Raw genomic sequence first — 24,620 nt, 5'->3', positions numbered from 1 at the left:
AATGTTATTTCTGCAGTTTTGTCCTACCTTACATAGAGTACTTATTATTTATTATTATTGCAAATCATTGCATCAGAACAGCTTTTTTATTCTTCTTCTGTTCAGGGACAGTGGACCAAATTTGTAAAAAGCAAACATTTCTGTAAATTAAATGAACCAAAGGGATTGTTTCATTTGCGTGTAATGGTATTTTTGAATTCGTAAACTGACAGGCAACCAGCTGGGCAGTCTAGGGCCACCCAGTGGATGTATCATATGGGATGCTGCAATCTAATTAACTCCATGCTACGTAGTCTTCAAGCTTCAGTTATCCGCCTTTCATGTAACCTATACTGAGCCAGATGAAATCAGTCCACACTTTTACACCTATTTATTTTTCTTGTTCTGCCCATTTAAAGTGGGTGCCAGGCCTGTGTTAAACCGATAGGAATAAAATATTCGCTATATAATTTTTACTAGAACACATAGATGAAATATGCGGGCAGAGCCTTTCATTATATGTTCATCTTATCCACTTCGTGTGAACAATGCATAAAGTAATCTATGTAGTGTTTTCTTTTTGTGATGTTTGTTAGTTATCTATGCATTTATATATGCATTCTCCTGATTCGGGGGCGAGTTTCTACAAAGGGGTGTCTCCGGGCTTTGTTACCAGTGAGTAGGTACTTTCACGTCGTGTTTTAGTAATTCAGGCGTCACAAAAGTGACGTCACTAGTCTGTTTTAACGAGACTTAACTTGTTTCACGCGGAGGAATACAGGGATACGTAGTGCCTAAGTACTTTATCTGGACTGTGGGAATGTTGACCTGGCGCATAATGTTTTAGGGCGAACTGGTGTTTAACATACCTGCATCAGACGAATCCCCACTCTACATTCGCCTTTCTAAGCAGCTAACTGAATCAGACTAAAATATTGTACATTCTGTTCCAAAAATTATTTCATTATTAGCCATTTTTGCCTAATAAGTCTCTTGTTTCAGCCTCTATGTTAATAATAGTGGCTTGCAAACGAACTTGTTTCTTGTATTCCCTTTTCGAGGAACGTGTCCAGCCACCGTAACATTTCTGATTTAATTACAATTTACTATACCAGGAGCCGGAACTACATTTCTCGTTGTTTCACTGTTCCCTGTCTGATTTATTCCAATATTTCATTAGCAGTTTTTCAGATTTTTAATGAGCCTCATCATATGCGGCTTACTAGAACCTGTATAAGGATTAAGCACAGGATAACGTGGGTAATTAAGACGAAATGTAATTTTAATGGTCATATTAATTAAGTTCGTTGTCAGATAATTGCATATATATAATAATATTTGAATCGAAATCTCTTTTATCCGTCTATATTTCTCTGGCCCGAAAGTTCATACCAGTGAGCTTCACCATGCAGATTGCCGTTTAAATGTCTGAATAGAAGTCCAGTGGGACTAGTAATTTTGTGATTTAAATTTAAAATAAACGTTTCTGTTGTGTGCACTTCCAAAACCGCACACTCTTCGGACATGTTCTTGGACGTTCGTGCCGTTTCACATTTCCATTTTCCCAATTTCTCGTCTCTGGTCTTTTTCCTAGGTGACCATCGCCGGTTTTATAGTGGAAAATGGATCTATATCCACATTGTTTTATTCTAATTTATATAGAATTACGCGTTTATTAGCTCACAACATACAGCGTCGAATTATAGGGCGGATATGATTGATGAAAGGTAGCGTGGCGCCGAACGTACTAACCCTGAACTTGTCTGAAGGGACTGAGGATAACCACGAAGAACCTCCGCCAGGCTAGTTGGTCTCCCTGTTGAGATTTGAATGCGGGAATTGTCGGATATGAAGCGGGAGTGCTAACCGCTCAGCCCCGAACTCCGGCCATCGTTGATCCGTTGCTTAGCGCGATCACCACCCGGTGCAATGGCAGTAAAAATGGCATCGGTCAAAGGGAGTGCATTTGCGCAAGACTGCCGTAATAAGAAGACCTACAGCCTGAGGGAGAGTGGACATTTTCATTTGCTTTCTGCTAACTTCATTTATGGTCTATTCAGTCTTCTTGGCTTCTGCTCGCCCCCGTTTCTGAAATGGGATTCTATCGCCGATAATAGGAAGAATATGACGGGTCCAACTTCTTTAACGTGGCTCTGAACACGGTGGTTGACGTACCTCTGGCTTACAAAGTTCGCTTCTCGGCAGAAATGCTGTAGGCCTGTTAGTTACTTTATTAGGCGATCTGCATATACGCCGTAGCCCATTGCTGCGCCATGCACCGATTTGTCGAGGTGACAGTCTATCAGCAGTGTCTTGAGGCTGGCTGAGTGGGTTAGTGACATGAATCTAGCATCTTCATGCAGTGCCTGTATTCAGCATCACTCAGCAGCAAGGGATGTTCTTTTTATTCATCTCCGCGGCGTGTCGCTTTCCCTCACAGTTCCATTAGAGGCGCCACGTTTACTTCCGTCCTCTTATTCCTTCCTGTTTCCATCCCTCAAACAGTTTATTTAGCAGGAAGTGTGTTCAGAGCTGTCATTCCCATCACACCTGCAACCCTTTGCGGCTACTGTGAATGTTTTGTTTTCTTACGGTATTGGCAGGTATGTGTCGTGTAATTGTATACACTGTTCGCACAGTAAACGTTGTGCTTCGCTAGTGACAGGTTGCCGTCTGTAGACGCATTCTTTTTAATTTAACCATTTCAGTGACACATCTTTTTTATACACCAAGACCTCCCAGTTCAGATTTTTTAAAATGTTAAGTGTTGCTGTCAGCGGGAATATCACGGTTTTGGAGAGTTGATAAAAACAAACATACAAAATGTTGGTCGGAAAAGCTGAGGAAAGGGAAGAGACCGCTTGAGAAACTCGGGCGTTGTATGGAGGAGATTATTGAAGTGGACCTTGATAGGGCGTGCATGGGCTTGGGGACTGGATTAAACGCAGTGATGGTATCTTGCAGACACGGCAATGAGTCGCCGGGCTGTCTAAAACGAGAGGAATTTTGTGATCGACTGTGACAGCTTCTCGATAAGGTCTCGCATCTTGAAGTTACTTGATGTAATTTGAAGGAGTTTAAGATAAATGTTTATCCTGGAAGAACTGTACACTAAGGAAACGTTATTTCGTAAGATATAAATATTAATCAATTGTATGTCGCTATTGCATGACATCCTTCACTTCAGCTTCAGACAGTAATCAAGCTGGGTCCATTCATGTAATGAGATATTTAAAACCTGCTAAGTAAATTAGAAGATATGGATCTTGTAATATCATAATGGACTTAGAAATTTCTGTTATTGATTTTTTTATCTGCATATGGCCAGTCTTATACGAATTTACGAAAGAAGAAACATGGCATCTACACATTGTATTTTGCGTTGTACGACCATGGAAGAACGTCCAATAGTGGAACATGAAAGCTTGGATGGGGACGCGACTTAAGGAATTTTTCGTTCGTCATGGATTTAATAAAATATCTTTTCGAAGTTGTTCTCCGAGGTATCAACTTCAGATGTGGAATCGATAATCTCTCTGCATTCCATTTAGGAAACGGTAGGAGGAGTCGTTCACAAACGAAAGAAGGAATCGTGTATGGATGTTTGCATATTCCCGCCTTCCAGTTTTCTCTTATTTACCGCCAAGGCACCGCGTAGCTGTCGCTTATCATACATGAGACGGAGAAACTGGACGAACGGATGAGATGCATCACCATTCTTTTGTCTCAGAACGAATTGTAATTTGAAAACATTAATTAAAATGTACTGAGAACCTGGTTTCATCTTGCATATTATGTAGGCTTGGTGTCTTCGTCTCTGCCTATATTGCCCGAATGTGTTTGGGTCAATTAATATAGTGTTGCTTTTGCGCTCCGGTGTACCGGAACAGTAGCTTGCCTACTTAATGATTGTCGCGTGAAAAGAAGGGTAGTTCACTTGACAGCGCGTCCGCGTGTGCCGCTCCGAACGAGTGAAGTGTTGCAGAACGAAGCCTTGCGGGAAATTCATTACAAAGAGAAGCAATCATGTGAATGTGAATCCCCTTTATGTTGGCAGGACTGGAGTGGCTGGTTCTTTGGTCCGATCTGAACAACAGCCGTACAAAGGATGCCCAAAATGCCAACACGTGTTACAGTTTTGAAAGGTGTTTGCTTTGTACATGATGGAAAGTATTAAAAAAACTTACAGCAGTGTTTCCTGCAGGTTTTTCGAATGAAATCTTGTCTGCATACCTCATCTTCACGCCCCCCCCCCCCCCCCCCCAGTGCGTGCAACGTTTGTCAGTAGTCTGGGCGGCAGATGTCACTTGTTTAAAATTGACAAATCAGCTGTTTCCAGTTTCATACGAACTCCACATTTTAATGTCTCCAGTCTTGAATCAAAATTGACTCCAAGAGTGGGTGTGTGCTTTCTTGTGTGATCATTTTCGATTCAGTTGGACGCGGTATGATGAATGTCTGCTCGGATATTGATAATTTATTGAGACAGTAATTCCGTGCGATCGATACCCTGTCAGGGACGTCGCTTTGTGCGTGTGCTGACGCTTTTCTGGCACGCAGTTATTTGCTGAAAGCCTGATTCACAAGCGGCTCGACGATGCCTTTTAATATTTGCACGGCGATAGCTGCAAATGGCGAATTGAGGTAGTGACTGCTGCCTGTCTCAAAATGTGCCTGCGTTTGTCTGGAGAGATTGAGGAAAACTGCGAAATGTCTCTGTCAGGATAGTTTGTCTCTCCCGAGAATGAAGTCTTTGTTATAATACCGGCGTCGAACCTTGCGGCTCGCACAGCCTCCCGTCCAGTTTGTGTCGAAGAGGGGGAGTGTTTGTCTGGGAGTGCGGCTGGCTGCATATGCGTCAGTGATCTCCATCTACCCGCAGAGACCTAGAACGCGTAGGGCTTTTGCTTGATTCTCGTATAATCATGGCCTAGTAATTGGACACAGAATCAACTTTACTGTGAATTACTGACCGATTCAGTCAAATACCAAAGACCGGCATTAAACACTATGTGTAGCCACTTCAGCCCAGTTTATTTCTCGCAACCCATTTCCGGAACATTCGTTTTGGTTATTTTCATGTCTCATTCTCGGTCTTCACACCAAAATTCTGTATGCATGTCTTGTTTCTCCCACAAGAACTCTTCGTCCAGCCGCCGTAGCCTTCGTAATTTGACCATCGTAGCAGCGTTAGGTGTGCTGAATAGTTGACTAAGCACTTTGCATGAGATTTGTGTTCCAAATTCAGTCGTACAGCTGAACTATTGGTTATGTCTATGCCAATGCTAAGATTCTTTATCCATGAAGTATTAGTGATTATTTCAGGAGGATGAAGTCCGTTGCATAATGAGGAATTCCATAACGTATACTCTTCACCAGATAGATATGCACGAATGGGAGGATAATATTAAAATGATCTTAAATAAATCGAGTGTGTCATGTGGATTGTATTCAGGAAATGGTCCACTATTGGGCTTCTGTGAACGTGACGGCGAGCCTTCGTGTTCATACAACGTAACGAATTGCTTAATCAGCTGAGTTGCTATCAGCTTCTCAACCAGGAATGAATTGTTGCCCGCGATCCACATTTTCCTCGTAGTGGGTTGAGGTAGAAGATGGTCTAGTTACGGGACAGGTTGCAGTGCTTACTGCCGCATGCCAAGTGTTGTGAACTGATCTCAAGACACTTGATTGTGATTGTACATAATTGCCGCTCGGGTGGGGCGCCTTCCGGCTCCGTCTCCAGCAGCACGCAGTCGCTTCTGTCTGCCCCATTATTGGGTTCTTGTGTGTGTGTGTGGTTTACATGCACGCTGTACATGTAATTCTCTTCAAATCATCTTCAGCGTCTTCCGTTCATCTCAGACCGTCTGGCTGTCGATGTTACATTGCTGAAGTGAACGACACAAACGACGACGGCCGAGTTTTGGACGCTTCTGCACATCTGCTGCCACGTGTCCTCATGAACCACTCAGCTTCAGAGAGTTGGTGTATGAAGTACTTGGTTACTCTAGGTGGTCTATCCGTCAGAAACGTGGTACAAGCTGCTCATCCGTTCTATAGTGGAATACGCATGCCCGATTTGGAGGTCAGCTGCTAGTGTTGCGTCCAAGTGCCTTGGTACGTTATTAACAGGCAAATTCACGAGGATTTCGGTATCTCGCTCTTCGCCGACCACATCAGGGCACTGACTGAGGGCTTCGACTCAAAGTTAGCTGGTGTGGAGAACCCCTTAGTCCGGCAACTCGGGAGGCACTTTTGCCGGAAGAAGGCTGACAGAGGTCACCCAAGGGCAACCGATGTTCAGCAAGCCAGCGAAGGCTGTCCCTGAAAAGACGGCCAAGTCGGCTACCCTGACTGAAGTTATCCGTGTTTTTCCTCAGTTGTAAGGCAAATGCCAGGGTATAATTCAAGAGGCGTACGGCCCGCTATCCCCAATCACGGGGCCTTCAGCTGAAGTGATTCCCCTCCCCCCAAGTCGCAGAGGCCCCACCGTCTCTGGGCTCAAACCTCTGAGAACCAACCAACCAACCAACCAAAATCCTTTGCACAAAGGACATGTTGCCTGACGGGATAACCTCTCATCAGCAGCAGTAGGTTTTTGGTAGATTGGTTGGCGTGAATAAGACGCCATTTATGTATTCGTGCGTTCGTGTCGGCCACTTTTATATGCCTGCAGTGGGTAGCGCATGGCGGCGGCGGCGAGTGGAAAGTTGCAAACTCCAGGACACGCTTTGCGGTGTTCAGCTCCAAAATGGTGCGCCAAATTCTGGCACAAAAATATAGTTGATTTTGGCACTACATTGCCAACAAATCATAAATTCATAACTTTGACGTTGCTTGGAAAAGGTTTTCTAGTCCTCGTTTAGTTCACCATGAATGTGAAAATCTACAGTTATTAATGATACTAGAGAGTTTCAGGAATTTTGAAAGTGTACTCAGATCCAACGAGCGGGAAGTTGCGTATAGCTGTGTGAATACGGCTACGGACTGGGGAGGCTTTGAAATGTCGGTCGCAACCCAAGAGGCCAAGAGTGTGGTCTTTATCGGATATCCATACAGACGCTGACCTGTGAGAGCTTCTTACCACGAAATGTTGGGGCCGTTTGTCTCGCTTTTCTTTACTGCTGGGTGACTAACAAAAATTTCACTTACTCGATTGCTATTACGATTAGAAGACATGCTAAAATTTCCCACAGTAGTAAATAATGCCATGGTTTAATTTACCTAACAGTTTTGTGTCTTTTTAAATAACAAACTAAGTCAGTCCAGTAGAGCTCGTAAGAACTTAAAATCGCTAAGCTTGTAAAGAAATACCTACCTCTCATGGAACCCAAATGTTCATTGCCTTATTGACAAGAGTCTGCCACTGGATCTTATTCTGAATCAGATTAATCTAGTCTAATCTTCACGCCCTGTTTCTTGGATATATGTCTCAATGTTATCCTCCCGTCTGATCCAAGGTGTCTCCCCCCTTCAGGTTTCCGACTAAAATGTCTGTATATATCTTCCTCGTGCGTGCTACGTGCCCTGTCCATCTTTACCTCCTTGGTTTGATTGTCTTAATAATATATGGTGACGAATACAAATTATAGAGTTCTTGTTATTATCTTCCTTGTTAAGTAGAAATATATTCCTCGGCTCTTTGTTACTTTTTACGTTGAGATACAAAGTTCCATACCCATACGAGTATAAGGCAACAGGTAAAATTGTAGGTCTGTGAATTGTAATATTTAGGTTTTTAAATAGGAGTTTATTCAGTGCAGAAATCTTAAAAATATTATTTGATTTAACATTTTTTAAGGAAGTCAGAGAAAATATAACAGTATGGCGGACGACGTCATGAAATGTACGTCTGGTGTTTTTGGGGATGGGGAAGAACTGGAAACCGAACCTAGTTGTGGGGACCCTTGAGGGAGACCTTGTCTGTCACTAAGAAATATTTGTGTGGGCGGGATCATCACAGGTTCCAGGTTATGAAGCATGTATAAAATAAAGTTTGGATCAGATGTTTTCAAGTTTCCTTCGAAACCGAACTGTTGGTCAGATAGTTATAAAAGTCATAAAACATGGTTTTTATACAACCCCATATTTTAGATCAGATGAGAAATGTCACGGCGTATATTTTACTGTTTTATTCGTATATTGGACATCTCAGACACACTTCTTTGTAAATTTAAATAATGTCAATTTGGCTGAACAGTCTAATTTATCGACATGGAAGAACTCTTATTTCCTAGAAATATTTTCAAAATGTTAATTAATTTACTTAATGTTTCCGCGGAAACGTTTTCCGACACTTTTTGTTATCGCCTTTCTGAAACTGTTTTAACTTTGAGAAGGAACATGGAATAATATGAAAAATTATTTTAAAAATAGAAATTACTTATTGCACGTGGAATTTGGCATGTTAGTGTTTCATGGGCGACTGTTGAACCAGAGTTTGTTTATGGACAGCTGAAATTGTACTTGCGTGTTTATGTTACTGTAATATAGGCTGTAACTTAAAGGACCTGACACAAATGTAAAGGTCGAGTTCTACACACCGAAACAATTAATATGAATATGGATTCAGAAAAAGCCTTCTTTGTAAGTTACAGTCAAAATTTCAGGCGATATGTCTGTTTCTGTTGTTTTCTGTCCACACACGGGGCGATGCGAAGAAACCTTAATAAACATAGTCGCTTCGTTTGAATTGGATTGTTCCTTTCCTTTCATTTCTGGAACTTACTTCCTATAAGTCACTTTCACAGGACTGTTGTCCTGCCTCACCAGTACAAAAGTTAGACCTTTCCTTAAGAATGTTGTATACCCTTTGTTCAGCTTTTGTGAATTGTTTCGTAAATCTCTGTCTAACCGAATTGCACTGTAGCGGCATTTCTGTATAAACGCGTCACACTAAGACGGAAGCTGTTACAATGTGTCCTTTGTGAGTTAACATGTCTCCAAGGAGACTTTTAATCAAATCCATACGTTTGACTTGCAGGTATACACTCTGATTACCTGTGTATCCAGTTCTAGATTCACAGTGTGAAACTTCGTCAGGTATCAGTTGAAATATTGTTTTATGCAGAGGTTGGAACCTTAAATAAAAAATCCCGACACGTCTGACCTTACGAAGTCGATCGTCATTTGTATTAGTGCGAGCTCCGCTATCAGCAAAGTGTCAATATTTGCATTTGTATTGCGTAGAGGCGTGTGTTTACTCCACTCGTTTGTTGGACAGTGGTCTTCATAACACGATCATATCTGTCCCCGTCATAAACATGAGATCAAAGTTCACATTTCGGAAGACGTCAAGTCTATGGAAATGTTGTCACGTAAAGGTGAAAAGTTTATGTTACCATATGTAAAGCTACTGCCTAGCATACCTGTTTCTTTTCTACCGTTAGGTGGTTGGTAAGTACAGCAGTGACAAAGAGTTTAAACCATTCAACTGCAGTATCGCTATCATCTGGAAGATAATTTTGTAATCGGTCCGTACAACTTCCGCAAAAGACGCGAGCCGGAGGCCGCTGATATAGGCTAAAACTTGACGAAGTTACGGAAGATTGACAGGAAATGTTGCTGAAAAGTTCGGCAGGCTGTTTGCTTCCTCCCCTGCTAATGGCCCAAGATTGCTTCTCTCAAGCATTAATATTCTTTCCGTCATAGGAAATGAATTGCATGTCAGACTTCTTAGCACAAACAAGGGTGGTGTTGTTCAGGCCTCTTTCAGCGTTAGGAATCCTTCTCAAGCAACAATTATGAACACTTTAATTTTATAAAAAGACCATACTTCGTTTTAGCACGTAATGAAAGGGATGTTCCTACTATTTCCTGCACTACCCTCACCCATGCGACAAACGGAACAATCTCCGCGGAGGAATTCATTCGGGATCCGTATTGGTAATTGTGCTGGGATATTTACTAATATATTTTGCTAATAACAGGCAGAAGCTAGTCGTTTTGTTTGCCAGATAATGACAGCGATCTTCATACGTCTTCAGTGACTCGTGTTTCTTTCCATTCGCAAGCTTGAATAATCAACTGTTGTGGTTTATTGGTGTGTATCACTTGAGATGGGCTGGGCATGTAGCGCGCATGGATGGGACAAGAGGTGTGCACCGGGTACTGGTTGGGAAACCTGAAGGGAAGAGACCGCAGGGGAGACCTAGACGTAGATGGGAGGATAATCTCAGGCGGGATCTATGGGAGATAGGAGTTGAAGGAAACTGGTTTTTGCTGGCCCAGGACAGGGTCCGGTGGAGGGCTTCGGTTAATTCGGTGATGAACGTCGGTAAGCCATCTAGTTAGTTAGTTATCACTTGACGGGGAACACATCATGACAGCATGTCGGGATGACAGCGAAGGAACTGGCGAGAAATGAGTCGCATGCTGGTAGGTGGGTTTCGAGTTACGTGGGACATATGTATATCATTTGTGTGGGTGTCACGTTTTTATAAATCAAAAGTAAAGAAAAAACCGACTGAAGAACGAGGAAATTAATACAGTAAATTTATAAAGGCTTTAAATAAAGCAAATGGAGAGAGAGAAAGAAGGAAATGGTGATTAAAGAAATGAATATAAAGAAGGAAAAGATGCAGGAAAGAATATTAAATGAACGAGACACAAATGAGATGACATATAAAAGAGAAACACGATATATGTTGCATTTTTGCTGGAATGACAGTAAAATCGCGAAGATGACTGCAGTATGGAGGCGCATATTTCTGACCTACCTAAACCAGAAACGAATAATAACTCGTGGGCCGCGGGGGCATTTGGAACGTCAAAACAAAGCATTCACTGAAAAGTTTCAGCTGTCGAATACACACGTTATAGTAAGCTGGTACTGAGCTGGAAAGTCACATACAATGTAGTCCTGTCCAGTAGGACGTGTTGAACTGTTATGCCTGGAGAGTGGCCATGTTGTGTCATGATTTAGGAATTTCCTAAATTTGCTGTTTTAGTTGCGAGTAAATTTAGTTTGTTCTCGTAAAATGGCTCTTATTAAAGTACGTAATGTTGGAAGGAGGGTCTGAAAGTGAATAATATTTGGAAAGCACAATTTTTATTCATACTCATTTTTGGCCTGTTTATGTTACAGGAGATGAGGAGCCAGGGGGGCGGGGTCGATTTCAGACCCACGTATTTCAGCAGTCCGTCACTCTGACTGCAAAGATGTGGCCAGACGTGAGTACAAAACATTTGTAACCATCATCATCTTAATGGGTTAGACTGTTTAGTCTGCTTCGTGTTGTGGTGTAATTCAGTTCAATCCAGATGTAAGTTCAATGTTATGAAGTTTTAAAATGTAACTTTAAAACTGTTGCAGATTGTCTCGGTATCGATCGTTTGATCTCAATGTTATCGCTTTACTGTGAGTGATATCCATAAATATTCTTGGTTTTCTTATGGTGTATTGAAAACATTTTGTTCAAACATTAAAGTTACAATTTGGATGGTGCTGGTTCTGCAGCTTTTCACGCAATATGCCAAAAGGTTGGAGCTTTTCTATGCCTGATTTTATCTACCATTTTCTGCATTTCTAGCTGCAATTTTTTTCTGTATGGTACCACTAGTTTTCATTAGATTTTATTTCGGCATTACACAGACTTGTAACATATCTCATATCAACAACATATTAATGTATAACCATATCCCATTATCCATGCTCATTATTGATCCTAAAGGTCTCATCCCCAATGTACTCCATCGAAGCTTACAGAAATTTGCATCTGTTCTGTCTATTCTTTTGCCAGACATATAGCTCTGTGTTTAAATTTTGTGATTAATATTTATTTATCCACAACTTGAAAATTTACATTATAAATGTTATGTGTATTTAGTTTTCTTTTGTCGTATTGTTGGTTTTTCTGTAATCTCATATGGTAACCTGACTGCGATTTTGATCTTGCAGTGGTTTTCTTAGCTCTGTTTAGTCTTTTGAGGCTAATGCCGGTATAGTAGTTTCAAACAGCCTGTGATCACATTTTTCCATGTCCTTTCCAAGTCATCATTGATAGTCATCTTATCATTTTATATCTATAATGTTTACAGTTGAAGATGTTTCATTAACTAACCCAAAAATTAATTTGTCTTGGAAATAAGTGAATTTAACTGTTCTGAAATATGGCAAGGTTGGAAGTCCTGGGAAGTAATTAACTCTGCAAGGCGGACTTTTTACAGTACAGAAGCAACAATATGAATACTGTTGGGTTGCAGGACAATGGCACAGCATCGCCAGCAGCATCTTCTCCTGGTGGCTGGAAGTGGGGCAGCTGGCGTATTCCAAGTGAACACCTGCCATTCCTTGTGGGCGCAGTATGCGGTGGTGCACTGATACTTCTCACTCTCATTGCTGCCATCGTGTGGCGTTGCTGTGTGGTTCCTCGCCGAGACAAGGCTTATTGTAAGTCTGTACTCTTAGACTGGTGGTTTGTAGAACCTTTGACAGTGCATGAAATGTTTTGGGGGTTTCACTGGAAAAAAAGAAGAAAAAAGAATGAAATGTGTATAGTAGTGGCCAAATCATATGTCAGTATCATCTTAAGTGTGCACAAATGAAAAGTGAAGTTGCTCTGTTTGTTTCATTTAGAAATAGTTTTAATTTTTGTAATCTGCTTCACCAGTTTCTTTTCCTCTCTGAAGGGAGATGACTTTGTAGATTCCTGTGTGGAAGTTTATGTGTGTGGGATGATTTGGCATGTATTAGGAGAGAAACGGATATTGGCAAAGAAGGTAAAATGCTGATATTTAACCTTCATTACTCATGAGTGATCCGGCTGATCATGTACTGCAGTAACATACCACCAATCTGTAAACCCCAAAATTAAAGTCTGGCAAGCAACCCCATAGTATGGGGGTGTAAATCTCCTCTTCCTTTAATAAAATCTTCTCTGGCCTTATGAATTTGTTAAACACTGACATATCTGGGACAAGTTCCTCCCTCTCCCTTGTAATGAGTGTAAAATGAAGGTACTGAGGATGTATCTAGAGATACATCAGAATAAATAATACCAAATAAAATTAAAAACATATTAATGACACTTAAATACATTAGTGATGAAATACAATTGGGTCTCAGCACTGAGAATTTTATCTCAGTCGTCAAAAATGTTTCATCATATAGGCTGTGTTCCAAGACTTGGTTTTCATCTGATGTGCTTAGAAACTGGAGTACGTACTATTTAGAAATTAAGAAATTCTAATATATAATTATAATGATAATTTTGGCTAAGTAACTATATATACTTATGGCAGAATTGTAAAAATTCCTAGCATTACTGTTAATGTAGCACTGTATAATTCTTGTTTTTGATGCGTGCCTTTGACAATATGCAAGTGTGAAATGGACATAAGTAACAGAAGAGTTGGGAATGGTAAAATAAGTGCTACGAATTTGAATTAGTTGTAGCATGAGAGTGAAAACATTGATAACATACATAAGTATGGAGAATCTCTGATAGATGCTAGTTAGAAAGTTTCTCTAGAATTAAAAACAGAGAAAACCAAGTAAAGGTTTATGTTTCACCACTATAATACAGGAAGACATTGTAATAGCTAGTAAGTTCTTCAAAAAGTTACAAAGTTCAAGTATTTGGGAACAACAGCAAGAAATATGAAAAAGCGAAGAGGATTGATTTTAGGGAATGCTGGAACTTTATAATTTGTATTCTTCATTACATATTACCATACTAATGTGATGATATCAAGGCAAGTGAAATGGGGAGGACATGTCACATATACAGATGAAATGAGAAATGCATACAGAGTTTTGGTCAGAGAAGCTGAAGGGAAGAGATCAGTTAGATGACCTGAGCATAAATTGTCATATATAATTAAAATATATCCTAATGAAGTTCTCCATCTGTTTTCTGGACTTCTGTTATTGTAGTTAGGTTAATGGAAGAAGAATCGATATACAGTTGACATTATTAAAGTATTCAGTTCCATTAGACTGGCTGTCTGAATCACTTCCTCTTGTATGAAGTGAAGCTCACAAATTTTAATTTACTCCACAGAATTCTATCAATAATCATTCCCAACAGGGAACAGGTTATCAGGAAATTAAACGATTTCGCCGTTCCATTACCTATTCAAGTTGCTTAGCCCTTCATATATTAGAGAAGGGAAGTAGATGTTGCAACTTCCATAGCTGCCAGAATGAAGCAATTTGGATCAGAGGAAATTGAGCAATTATATCTTAATAAGGAGTGATTTAGTTTATGTAGGGTAAAGGGACTGATTCAGTAAGCTTAAAACTATTTTAAGTTTACTGCCTGCAGATAGTGATACTGCACATTGAGAAACACATATTCAGTACTAAATAACTAACTAACTAGATGGCTTACCGAACCCGAAGGTTCATCACCGAATTAACCAAAGCCCTCCACCGGACCCTGTCCTGGGCCAACAAAATCCAGTTTCCTTCAACTCCTATCTCCCATAGATCCCGCCTGAGATTATCCTCCCATCTACGTCTAGGTCTCCCCAGCGGTCTCTTCCCTTCAGGTTTCCCAACCAGTACCCGGTGCACACCTCTTGTCCCATCCATGCGCGCTACGTGTCCCGCCCATCTCACTCTTCTCGACTTAATCACCCTCACAATACTGGGGGAGCAGTACAGATTTTTAAGCTCGTCATTGTGCAGTTTTCTCCACGCCCCATCGTCTTCCCTCTTAGGCCCAAATATCCTCCTCAACACCCGATTCTCAAACACCTGCAATCTGTGTTCCTCCCTCTGAGTGAGAGACCATGTTTCGCACCCATACAAAACAACGGGCAAGATTATTGTTTTGTATACTTTAATTTTCAAGTTCTTAGAAATCAGACGGGAAGACAAAATATTTTGGACTGAGAAGTAGCAAGCATTTCCGGAATTTAGTCTCCTCCTAACTTCCTCACAAGTATCATTTTGATTTGTTATTGTTGTTCCCAAATATTTGAACTTTGTAACCCTTTCAAAGGATTTATTAGCCACCCTAAGATACTTTTGCCCGCCTGTCTTCTGATGACGAGATACTAACAAGTACTTAGTTTTTTCTGAATTTACTTCCAGCCCCACTTGTCTACCAGCCTCTAGTAAAACTTCTGCGTTCCTCTTTATTGTATTTATATCGTCCCCCAATAAATTAACATCATCAGCATATGCCAATAGCTGATGTGTCCCATTCAATTGCAAACCCTCCTGCCTACCTTGGACCTTCCTGATGGCGTATTCTAGCGCAAAGTTAAAGAGCAAGGGAGACAAAGCATCTCCTTGTTTTAGACCGTTCTTGATGAGGAATGTCTCAGATACATATTTACCTACTCGAATTTTGCTACAGGTTTCATTTAAGCACATTTTTATTAGACCCACTAGCTTCTTTGGTATACCAAATTCAATAAGAATATTATATAGCACTTCTCTCTTCACAGAGTCATAGGCTTTTTTGAAATCTATAAATAACTGATGTACGGTCCCACCGAACTCCCATTTTTTATCTAGTATCTGACGAATGCAAGAGATCTGATCAATCGTTGATCTGTTTCGTCTGAACCCACACTGATGATCCCCAATAATTTCATTCGCATATGGGGTTAATCTTGCCAAAAGAATGTTGGATAGAATTTTGTATGAGGTTGATAGCAGCGATATTCCTCGGTAATTACCACACTCAGTCTTGTCCCCCTTCTTATGAATAGGAATAATTATGGATTCCTTCCATTGTTGTGGCATCTCTTCCTTATCCCAAATTAACTGAATAAGCTTATGGATCCTCATATGCAACCATTTGCCACCTGCTTTAATTAATTCGGCCGGAATCTGATCAATTCCTGGAGATTTATAACTTTTCAACTTCCCAATGGCTAGTTCCACTTCATCTAAGCCTGGTTCTGGCACCAACAGTTCAGCTGTATGCATTTTAATCTGTCTAATATCACCAGTATCATGAACATTTAAGAGCTCGCTAAAGAAATTTTTCCACCTATTCACAATTTTTATTGGATCTGCAAGCAAATTGCCACTATCATCCTTTACCAAATTGGTCTGGGGTTGATATCCTTTCTTAAAGTTATTAATGCCTCTGTACAGGTCTCTGATGTTTTTTTCCTTATTATGTGTCTCAAGTTCAGCAATTTTTCCCTTCAGGTATTCCCTTTTCTTAGTCCTAAAGGTTCTACTAGCCTCACGTCTCACGTTACATAGATTATCCGCATTTGTTTTGTTTGGGTTCTGCAACCATTGAAATTTTGTTTGCTTCCTTCGATCTATTAATTTTGAACATTCTTCATCAAACCACGGTTTATTTTTCTTTCTCCTGTAGTATCCTAGTTTCTCTTTTGCTGAAAATTTGATGCAGTTTCTGACATTTTCCCACTCCCTGTTGATGTCCACACTTTCATTATCCTCATTTGTCTCTAAAATTTGAAACCTATTCGAAATTTCAACTTGATATTGTTCCTTTGCCTCTCCCTCACTTAATTTTTTCAAATCAAATCTTTCTGTGTCAAAATTTTGTTTAGTTCGTCTACTTACTGAAAGCCGCTCCCTCACTTTTGCTACCACCAGATAATGATCAGAGTATTCAGTACTAAATATCATACGTGAATTACCTGATTTATGCTTTAGGGTAGCACGTCTAGAAATTCTGCACGATGTGAAAACTATTGCACTTTTTCATGTTTTAATGAAGGTCTGTTATTTATTCACAGGTGCACGACTGGGAGAGGAAATAGCTGCGAGGCAGAGATCAGGGCTGTCAGTTATGCCAAGGTTAGATTTTCCATTCTTTATTCCTTGTACAATTGGAGCAAGAGAGACATGAATCTGAGCAAATTGCTTATGCAATCTGTAAAATGTTCTGAAAGGCAGTAAAACGATAATGCAGAAGCTTTTGCTGCTGAAACAGTTTTTAAGACACCTGTTATATGAATGTACTTTTGTTGATCTTTAGATTCCTCCTTCAGATCAATTACATTATCAACATTAAGGACATTTTTGTCCTGTATAGACGGCACAGAATAAAATGCAGACAAGGACACATCCATTATTTCAGCAGTTCTCAAAGAAAAGTTTGTCATGGCGGCACTTACAAAGAAACTCTACCATAAGAATTTTCCCTTTTTTAAAGTTATATTTTGTTATGTATATATTCTAAAGCTGTATATAAAGGACACAAATTTACTCTCAATGTATTTACAAATATACACATAGTTTTAGTTGTGGAAGTTAATAAAATAGGAACACTTTTATTTTCATCAAGACATGTACAAACCATGAAGTTATAGAGTTTGTACAGAATACGTAGAAAAAACTGCTATCACATTTGGAATGAAACTTGAAAACACTAAATTTGGTACATTTAGCTTCTGTATAGCTGATGGCCGCAGATTTAATTGAAGTTCCTAGTATCAAATTTCATGCAAATCCATTCAGCAGTTCTCAGGTTATCGTGGATAGAAGGACAGACACAGATCATAGTACTGTTCACTGTGCAAATGACTCATTGTCATTCACAAAATTGATGCACTGATCACAGCCGAAATGCCTGCCATATTTACTGCATTGCTAAGTTTTTCTCTTATTTTAACTTTGTACATGATGGAGAGGATAAAAATCCTTTCCTCTTCTAGGAATCAAACCTCAGTCATCCAATCTGTATCAATTGACTATATAGACTGAACTGACCCAGCTCTTTATAATACTAAATATGCTTGTATAAACTTCTCGTAGTCAAAACAGTTTCCTGTCTAGCCTTCTTTATTGTGTTTTATTTCCTGTGTTGTGATGGGGAGAGCTGCGTCTCTGTGAAACTGAGCCACTAATGTGTCTAAGTGTCCATTTCCCAGACAAAACACACAAGTGAATATAGAGAAGTGATGGGAAGATGTCAACAGGGCAGTACTGAATGACAGTTCTGTCCACCACAATTCAGTCAATAATGACCTGGACATGAACTTTGGCCTCTGTGATGAGAAGCCAGTGACTAACCACTTGAGCTGTGACACAGTGTTTCCAGTGGTTTATGTTTTTTTTTCAGTCTGTGACTGAATAATAAGCACACATGACTTTCCAGCCACTCAGCAGTGTATGCAGCACCAAAGAGTGGACATTGGGCTTATAGCAGTCGGTTGGTGGGTCCCTCACACCAGCCTGGCCCTGGTTCACACTGGTTTTATAACAGCAGGGTGCTGAGTCCTGCAAACTTGGAGCGACTAGATCCAGGACCCCTGACACGTTCAACGAGTTGTGCTCCTCCACCACGTCATACAGGGGTAAGTTATTCTTAATGTTTTCATGTCTTTATAAATTATGTTAAACTTTGTAACATGTAGTATGTTGCTTGGAACGTATATTTACAATGTAAAGCATTGTAAATGCCTGCGTGCATAAGAAACAGTTACATGTTACTCAGTGACTTCCAGAACAGTTTCCTAAAGATATGTGTCGATAAGACTCCAGTTCCCAGGTGACAATAGGTATGTGATTTATTGATCTTGTACGTAACCATTTTGATATTAATATGTCAGGAACCTCTGTCATAAAATTACTAACCAGTTGTGTAGCTGAAAGATGTATAATTTTCTTTTCTCCTTATGACATTTCCACCTCTTATGTCTCATCTGACAGCCAAGCTTATCTGAAGAATATATAATGCTGACATTTTTGTATTATTTCCCTGCATTCTTTTCCAGCCTTTAAATACATCGGATAAAAGGAGAAGACCAGTGAGTCAGCCAATCAGATTTGGGCCTTATGACCTGGCAGTGAATGCTGAAGGAAGGCAGCAGAACCATTTGCCAGAGATCTCTGAATTTACTGCTCAGAGCACACAGTATGCCTCAAGCAGCAGTGAGTATGTGCATGCTAAAGCTACTCAGTTTTATACACTTGAGCCCCATTTTCCAAATTCACTTCCACTGCTACAATACAAATCGGTTTAATACATTTTAACTGAACACTGTAAAAAAAAAATGAGGAACCAGCATATTGATCATACATACTGATAAGAAAGAAAGTATCTTTAAGATGATTTTGATGATTGATTATTTGGCTGTTTAACATCATTGTTTCAGCTGCAGAGGTTATATATTGGAGGGTACAAATAATACAATGTTTGTAACACGTTTGGATGGAATTGGTTGTGACCTGTTTGAAGTTATTTTCCTGCAGAGACTCAGTAAAATCACAAAGAGCTTGAGGCAGGATAGCTGATAACCCAGCAAGCTTCTTAGGTTTGCCATGTGTCTGTGTACTACATGCAAAGACACACCTCTGCTGTTGATTGGATTTGGATTAAGTCTGATAATTAAAGGGTCTTTACCAAGATGTATTTACAGAATAAGATTTTGGTCAACATTTGACAACTTGGACCACAGGTTTGCATGAAGACCTAAGTATATTTTGGAGATACATATAAATATACTGCAGCTACTAATCAGATTAATATTTTAGTTTGTAGGATTATATATATTAGATACATATTATTGTTCTTCAAATAGCGCATAGTTTTATATTTAAAAAAGTAATTCACAAACAAACCAAGTACATTAATCAAGATGGCCAGATAATTAAGTTGTTTTCTCTGTTTAAATGTGATAATATTGCTAGGAATGTATATATATTTAGATTAGGGTTACCATCACTGGATTTCTTGCAACACTATGATTTTTCACAATATAATTAATAGGAAAACATTCTAAAGAAATTAATCAAAACAAGTCAAGAATTCACTTTTAATAATACCATAATTTTAAAGGGTAGAATTTCTTTTGAAAGAAGTAGTGTTTCAATTCCACATAGAATCAGACCTTTGGAGTTGGTTGTGTGTCCTGTTTGGCATTTAAAACTTACTGTTAACCGTTCAAAGCCAAGGGGTAACTATATGTACCAGTTGCATTAACAGTTAGTAACCCTGCATTTTGTATGTGTGACTTTCATAAGATTCTCAGTGTTAAAAGCAATTATTCCTTTAAGCAGCATTAAGCAGTTGTTCTTTGCAATGGAGGCGAGAAGTGTTTTGTGTGAGGTACTGACTGAATTCTTGAATATTATTCAGGCAAACTTTGGCTTCAGTGGTTTAATGTTCTTCAGACATTATGTATAGGTATTTCTATTAAATTAATATGACTTTTGATTTTGCCTTATTTTTTATTTCACGTTACTTTTGGTTTTGCAATTTGAGCTAACATGACACAGTTTCGTATTTGTTCACAGTTCTGGATGAAGTTGGGTCACGAGGGGGCGAGGCACCCTCTGGCCCAGCCGTGCTGAAGACGAGAAGTCTGCCAGCGTGGGTAAGATCAAAGTCCCGTCCCTTGTCGACCGAGGATGATCTCGCAGAGCTCTATGCTAAGGTGATTATTAATTACTTTTTTACTATGTTGGTCCAAGATGCCAGTTTAAGTTTAGTTGTATCATGATGACATAGAACACTCAATAACATAGTTTCTCACAGATTATGCTGTAGTTTTCCCACCAACTGAATCGATAAAGGCTTCAGCCTTTCTGTGACTAAAATCATGTTTTATGTTCACAGGCAGCCATCCAAATTACTTACCTGGATCGCACTGTTGCAATTCTTGCAATACTCTGTCTCACAAAGAGTACAGATCATTTTTGTGCAGATGTCTCATACATAATCCCAGAAGAAAAACCATTGTTTTGTATCATATAACATTGTTTTATGTTTTATATACCATAACTGTACTCTGATTAGGACAAAATTCGCCAGCTGAGCCGTGGTCTTATTTGAGCATCTCACTTCAGATGGGACATATCCCCTCATTAATCCTTTTTCTGTTATGTATTGAATACTTCCATGAAATGGAATTAAGCATTATGTATGTATGGATGGAACATTTCCAGGAGGGTGCAGCATGATATAACATTGATATTTTATTCACTGTTAATTAATATACTAATATGGTTTGGACTCACTGTAACAGATAGTAGTCATTGTGTCATGGCGTATCTTTGTTTTATATGAAAAACATATTGAAGGGTTAGGGCATCTCATTGTACGCAGTATACAAAAATGTGTGTTGTGACATTCACTCAGCAGGGTGACTGCTCGCACACTAAATTGCTGAAATTTAATTCATAGAAACTGTGGTAATATTTTTTCTCATATATCATCCAGAATGGCTACAAGCCACATTCAGCACCCTATCCACATGATACTGGAGTCAGTAAAATGTGACACTTCACCTCCGTATTTCACATTTGCCTTCATTACATTCACACTGAGATGCAAATGTTTAAAATGCTGCAGTGAATGGCATTGGGTCTGTCACAGTGGTTACAGTTTCAGAGAAAACAAAATTAATGCAGTTAAGTAGTAAAATTGTGAATGTTTTTCATATAATGGAAGTGAATTTCAGGAGGAGTTACATCTCCAGCGTCTTATGTATAAAATCTTGTCCATTTATATCCATCTCTAGTCACAAAATTATGAACATAATTTCTTATGCTTGGCAACCATTTAATGCAACAAATGATCACTGCATTATTCCATGGCTGTTAATAATAAATGTAGGTAAACAGGGAGAAAAAAATATTGTATATATATTCTTAAGATTGTCATAACAAATGAGGGAGGAAGAATTATGGAAGGGGCTACACAGGACTGAGTCAAACCAGAGAGGCATTTCAGTACTTTTTTTGAGGACCGTCCTGTTACTTATTATAAAGAAAGTGATGTTAGACACAGGTAAGGATAAATTTTGGGAGGGAGATAGTATCAGAAAAAGAGAAAAATAAAATACTGGGATATAAGGGATAGATAGGTGTGGATAAGAGTACAGTTTAAAGAGAGATTGGCAAATGTAGGGGGAAATTTGTTTATGGTTGTAGGGAAGCTTAGAGTGATGGAAGGGTAAGGGAAGTAGAGAGGATTCTGGTTAGGAAGATGGAAGGTATGAGAGAGTAAGGGATACAGGATGAGGAGAGTTCTATGTAGGGAAAGTGGAGGGGGAGATAGCTTGACACAGTGGCATTAAGAGAATATTGGAAGGGGGAGGGAGAGGGGAGATGTGCAGAGAAAGGTATAGTACAACATTTAGTAATGGAGTGATAGGAGAATCAGAAGAAAGGAAAATGTAAAGCACAAGGGGGATGGTTGGGAAAGAGTTTATATGATGCAGGGACATACATGACAGGAGTAGGAGTGGATGTTGGTGTAGTTCAGGAATGAAGTAGCAGTAGTAGAAAGCAGGACAGACTGAATGTTGAGAGAGGGGGGATAAAGTTATGTGGTATAAAGGGAGAGAGATAAGTATGTTGGTTATTATGATGGATGTGATACTTGTCATTGTTCTGTGTGCACCACTTCCTGAAATACTCATATTTTTGTTTAATTTCCAGGTGAATTTTAGCAAGAAACGCAAGAACCGCATGAGAAACGATGAAGCTGCCATAATTGCACTCAGCAAATCTCGAAGCCAGTACCTCCATAAAGACACTGATTCTCTAGTAGACAATGAAGCAGTGATAGTGTATGATGAAAGAACTGCTCTGTAAAAGCATGTAGTACACCTGGACACCGATTACCTCAAGCAAACCATTTTCCTGCTACAGTGGACAATAAAGGGGTTTGGCAAATTGTTTAATGGGTTGACACACACACACACACACACACACACACACACATATATATATATATATATATATATATATATATATATATATTAGCATCAGTTGGTATAATCAACAGTAGTGTGCAAGATTATGATCATTGACTTCACGAGCATATGATCGAGAGCTTGATAATACATTGAAGTGAGAAAATTACTCCATAACCAGATCAAATTAATGGATACTAATGAGATTTTGGCCTAATATTTTAAATTCATAAGTGTGAATGTATGCCTTGCAATAAGTTAAAGAAAGTATTGCACATTGCTAAATTCGGTGAGGGGATTTTTGGTCTGTAGTCATTTAATCTGTAACTGTCTGTGGAAAAACAGCTTTATGACATATCATTAACAATGATTATGTTAGTGTCCTACTTGAAATGCTATAGTCATTTTGAATACATGAGACGTTAACTGTACAGCAGACTACAGAGAGTCTCCAAAATATATGGCTTCACTTCAGGGCTGTGTTCTGTGTCGAAAGGCAATGAAAAGTGTGAACATAAATACAAGTTCATGGATGCTTGGTTTTAAACCTGTGGCCTGTAAGACCATCTGACTTGGACTTCCTGGATTTTTATTTATGGGGCTATCTTAAATGTATTGTATATGTTGTGGTAGCAGAACTACAACAGAGGGTAGAAAACAGGTGAGAGTTAACTTTTAACACCTTGAATTTATGAACATGCGATGGTCATTAATAAGACACATGGTGGAAGCACAGGGACAACACTGAGCATTTTTTTTAAAATTATTCTTGTCAAAATAGTAATCTGTAACATCAGAATTAGTGATCTGTAAATGAACAATTTCTCGTGGACAGGTTTACACTGTACTTTGTATTCTCCTTCCAAAATAAAATGGGGCATAAAGACAAAGCAGCCGTGGACCCAGACTTTTCTGGTTATTTCTGCGCATAGAACGTGCCTCTAAAGTGGGGCCATGTCTTTCAAAAATAATCGGTATATTCTTTTACATGAAATCATAGTCACAGAATGACAAATAGCTGATGATGCCATATCTTGTAGTGATATAACTGAGTCCAAGCAATACAATTTGATTTACAAATGTAAAATAGCTCAGATGTAACGAGATGAAATTCAACTGCACGAACATTCACACACTACAGATTACAATTTTTAGTGGCATTTTACTTAAATTTCACATGGAAGAATAAAGTTTACAGATTTTATTAAAATTAGATAATGCATTGAAAAAAGTTTTCATTTGACATTCTTGGCAGGTGAAGGGAAATTGTTGTATGAGATGTTTTTTGTATACACTGAAGTGTGACAACAGAACCAAAGTGCATCTTACATATACAAGAAAGTGGAACTAATATAGATGCAACGTAAAAATGAGAGCTTCAGAGTACAATATTGGAGTTTTCTTCCAAAGTTCTAGTCATAGATCATAATTGAAGTGTGCCTAGCACCTGATATGAATAAATGCAATGTAGTTCAGTAAATTTTTAGTTCTGTTACCTTTTATAATATACTTTAGAGCATAAAAATTATCAAAATATTGATAAACATATTGTTCAGTGAAATTAGGCCTACAAAGACTTTTTTATGTAAGTAGTTCAAGTGTTTATATATTAGCATGATAAAACTACTTTTGTTCATAATATGATAATGTAGGCTAATAAATGCTGTAAGATATAAACTGTGTTCCTGACAATGTCAGTTATCCCCATGATAAGGGGATTTTATTTCATTGATATACTTAGAAGATTCTACTTCCTTTACAGATTTCTGTCAGTACATGGAACCTGGCCTGTGTGATAATTTTAGGCTAGGTGAGACTTCAGGTTCTCATGACAATGAGTATGAAGATGACTATTCTCTGGGATGTTGCACTGTGCAGTCTAGTAGAAACTGGCCAACATTTCAGAGGTCCTTACTGCTTCCATCATCAGGGTAATCTCAAAGTACAGTGGATTCCGGTTAATTGGGACACATCAGGACTAGGACACTTTGGCCCAATTATGCGAAGTTCCACGTACAGAATTAAAAAGGTTTAAAACAAAAGACAAACTC

At 39.1% G+C, this 24,620-nt stretch overlaps 1 protein-coding gene across 9 annotated transcripts in view; it reads left to right on the top strand.

Moving 5' to 3' along the window:
• Nucleotides 1–24,246, top strand: part of LOC110833899 (uncharacterized) — a 41,976-nt gene extending 17,730 nt beyond the window's left edge. For 8 of the 9 annotated variants that reach the window (XM_022072469.2, XM_022072472.2, XM_022072468.2 and 5 more), the window contains 7 exons: nucleotides 11,069–11,154; nucleotides 12,187–12,373; nucleotides 16,660–16,720; nucleotides 18,024–18,222; nucleotides 18,643–18,799; nucleotides 20,147–20,304; nucleotides 22,313–24,246. In XM_022072469.2, coding sequence (XP_021928161.1) covers nucleotides 11,143–11,154; nucleotides 12,187–12,373; nucleotides 16,660–16,720; nucleotides 18,024–18,222; nucleotides 18,643–18,799; nucleotides 20,147–20,304; nucleotides 22,313–22,468 — 930 coding nt within the window. In that variant the 5' untranslated portion in view covers nucleotides 11,069–11,142 and the 3' untranslated portion in view covers nucleotides 22,469–24,246. The remainder of the gene's footprint in view (nucleotides 1–11,068; nucleotides 11,155–12,186; nucleotides 12,374–16,659; nucleotides 16,721–18,023; nucleotides 18,223–18,642; nucleotides 18,800–20,146; nucleotides 20,305–22,312) is intronic. The other variant, XM_022072467.2, reaches the window with a different exon arrangement.
• Nucleotides 24,247–24,620: the final 374 nt, after the last annotated feature.

The sequence above is a fragment of the Zootermopsis nevadensis genome, unplaced genomic scaffold (genome assembly GCF_977971745.1).
Source record: "Zootermopsis nevadensis isolate Lab colony 2312 unplaced genomic scaffold, Znev_1.0 Znev_ptg000022l, whole genome shotgun sequence".
Classification (NCBI taxonomy): Eukaryota; Metazoa; Arthropoda; class Insecta; order Blattodea; family Termopsidae; genus Zootermopsis; species Zootermopsis nevadensis.
Note: the sequence above shows the minus strand (reverse complement) of the source record. Positions and strands in the feature narration are given on the sequence as shown.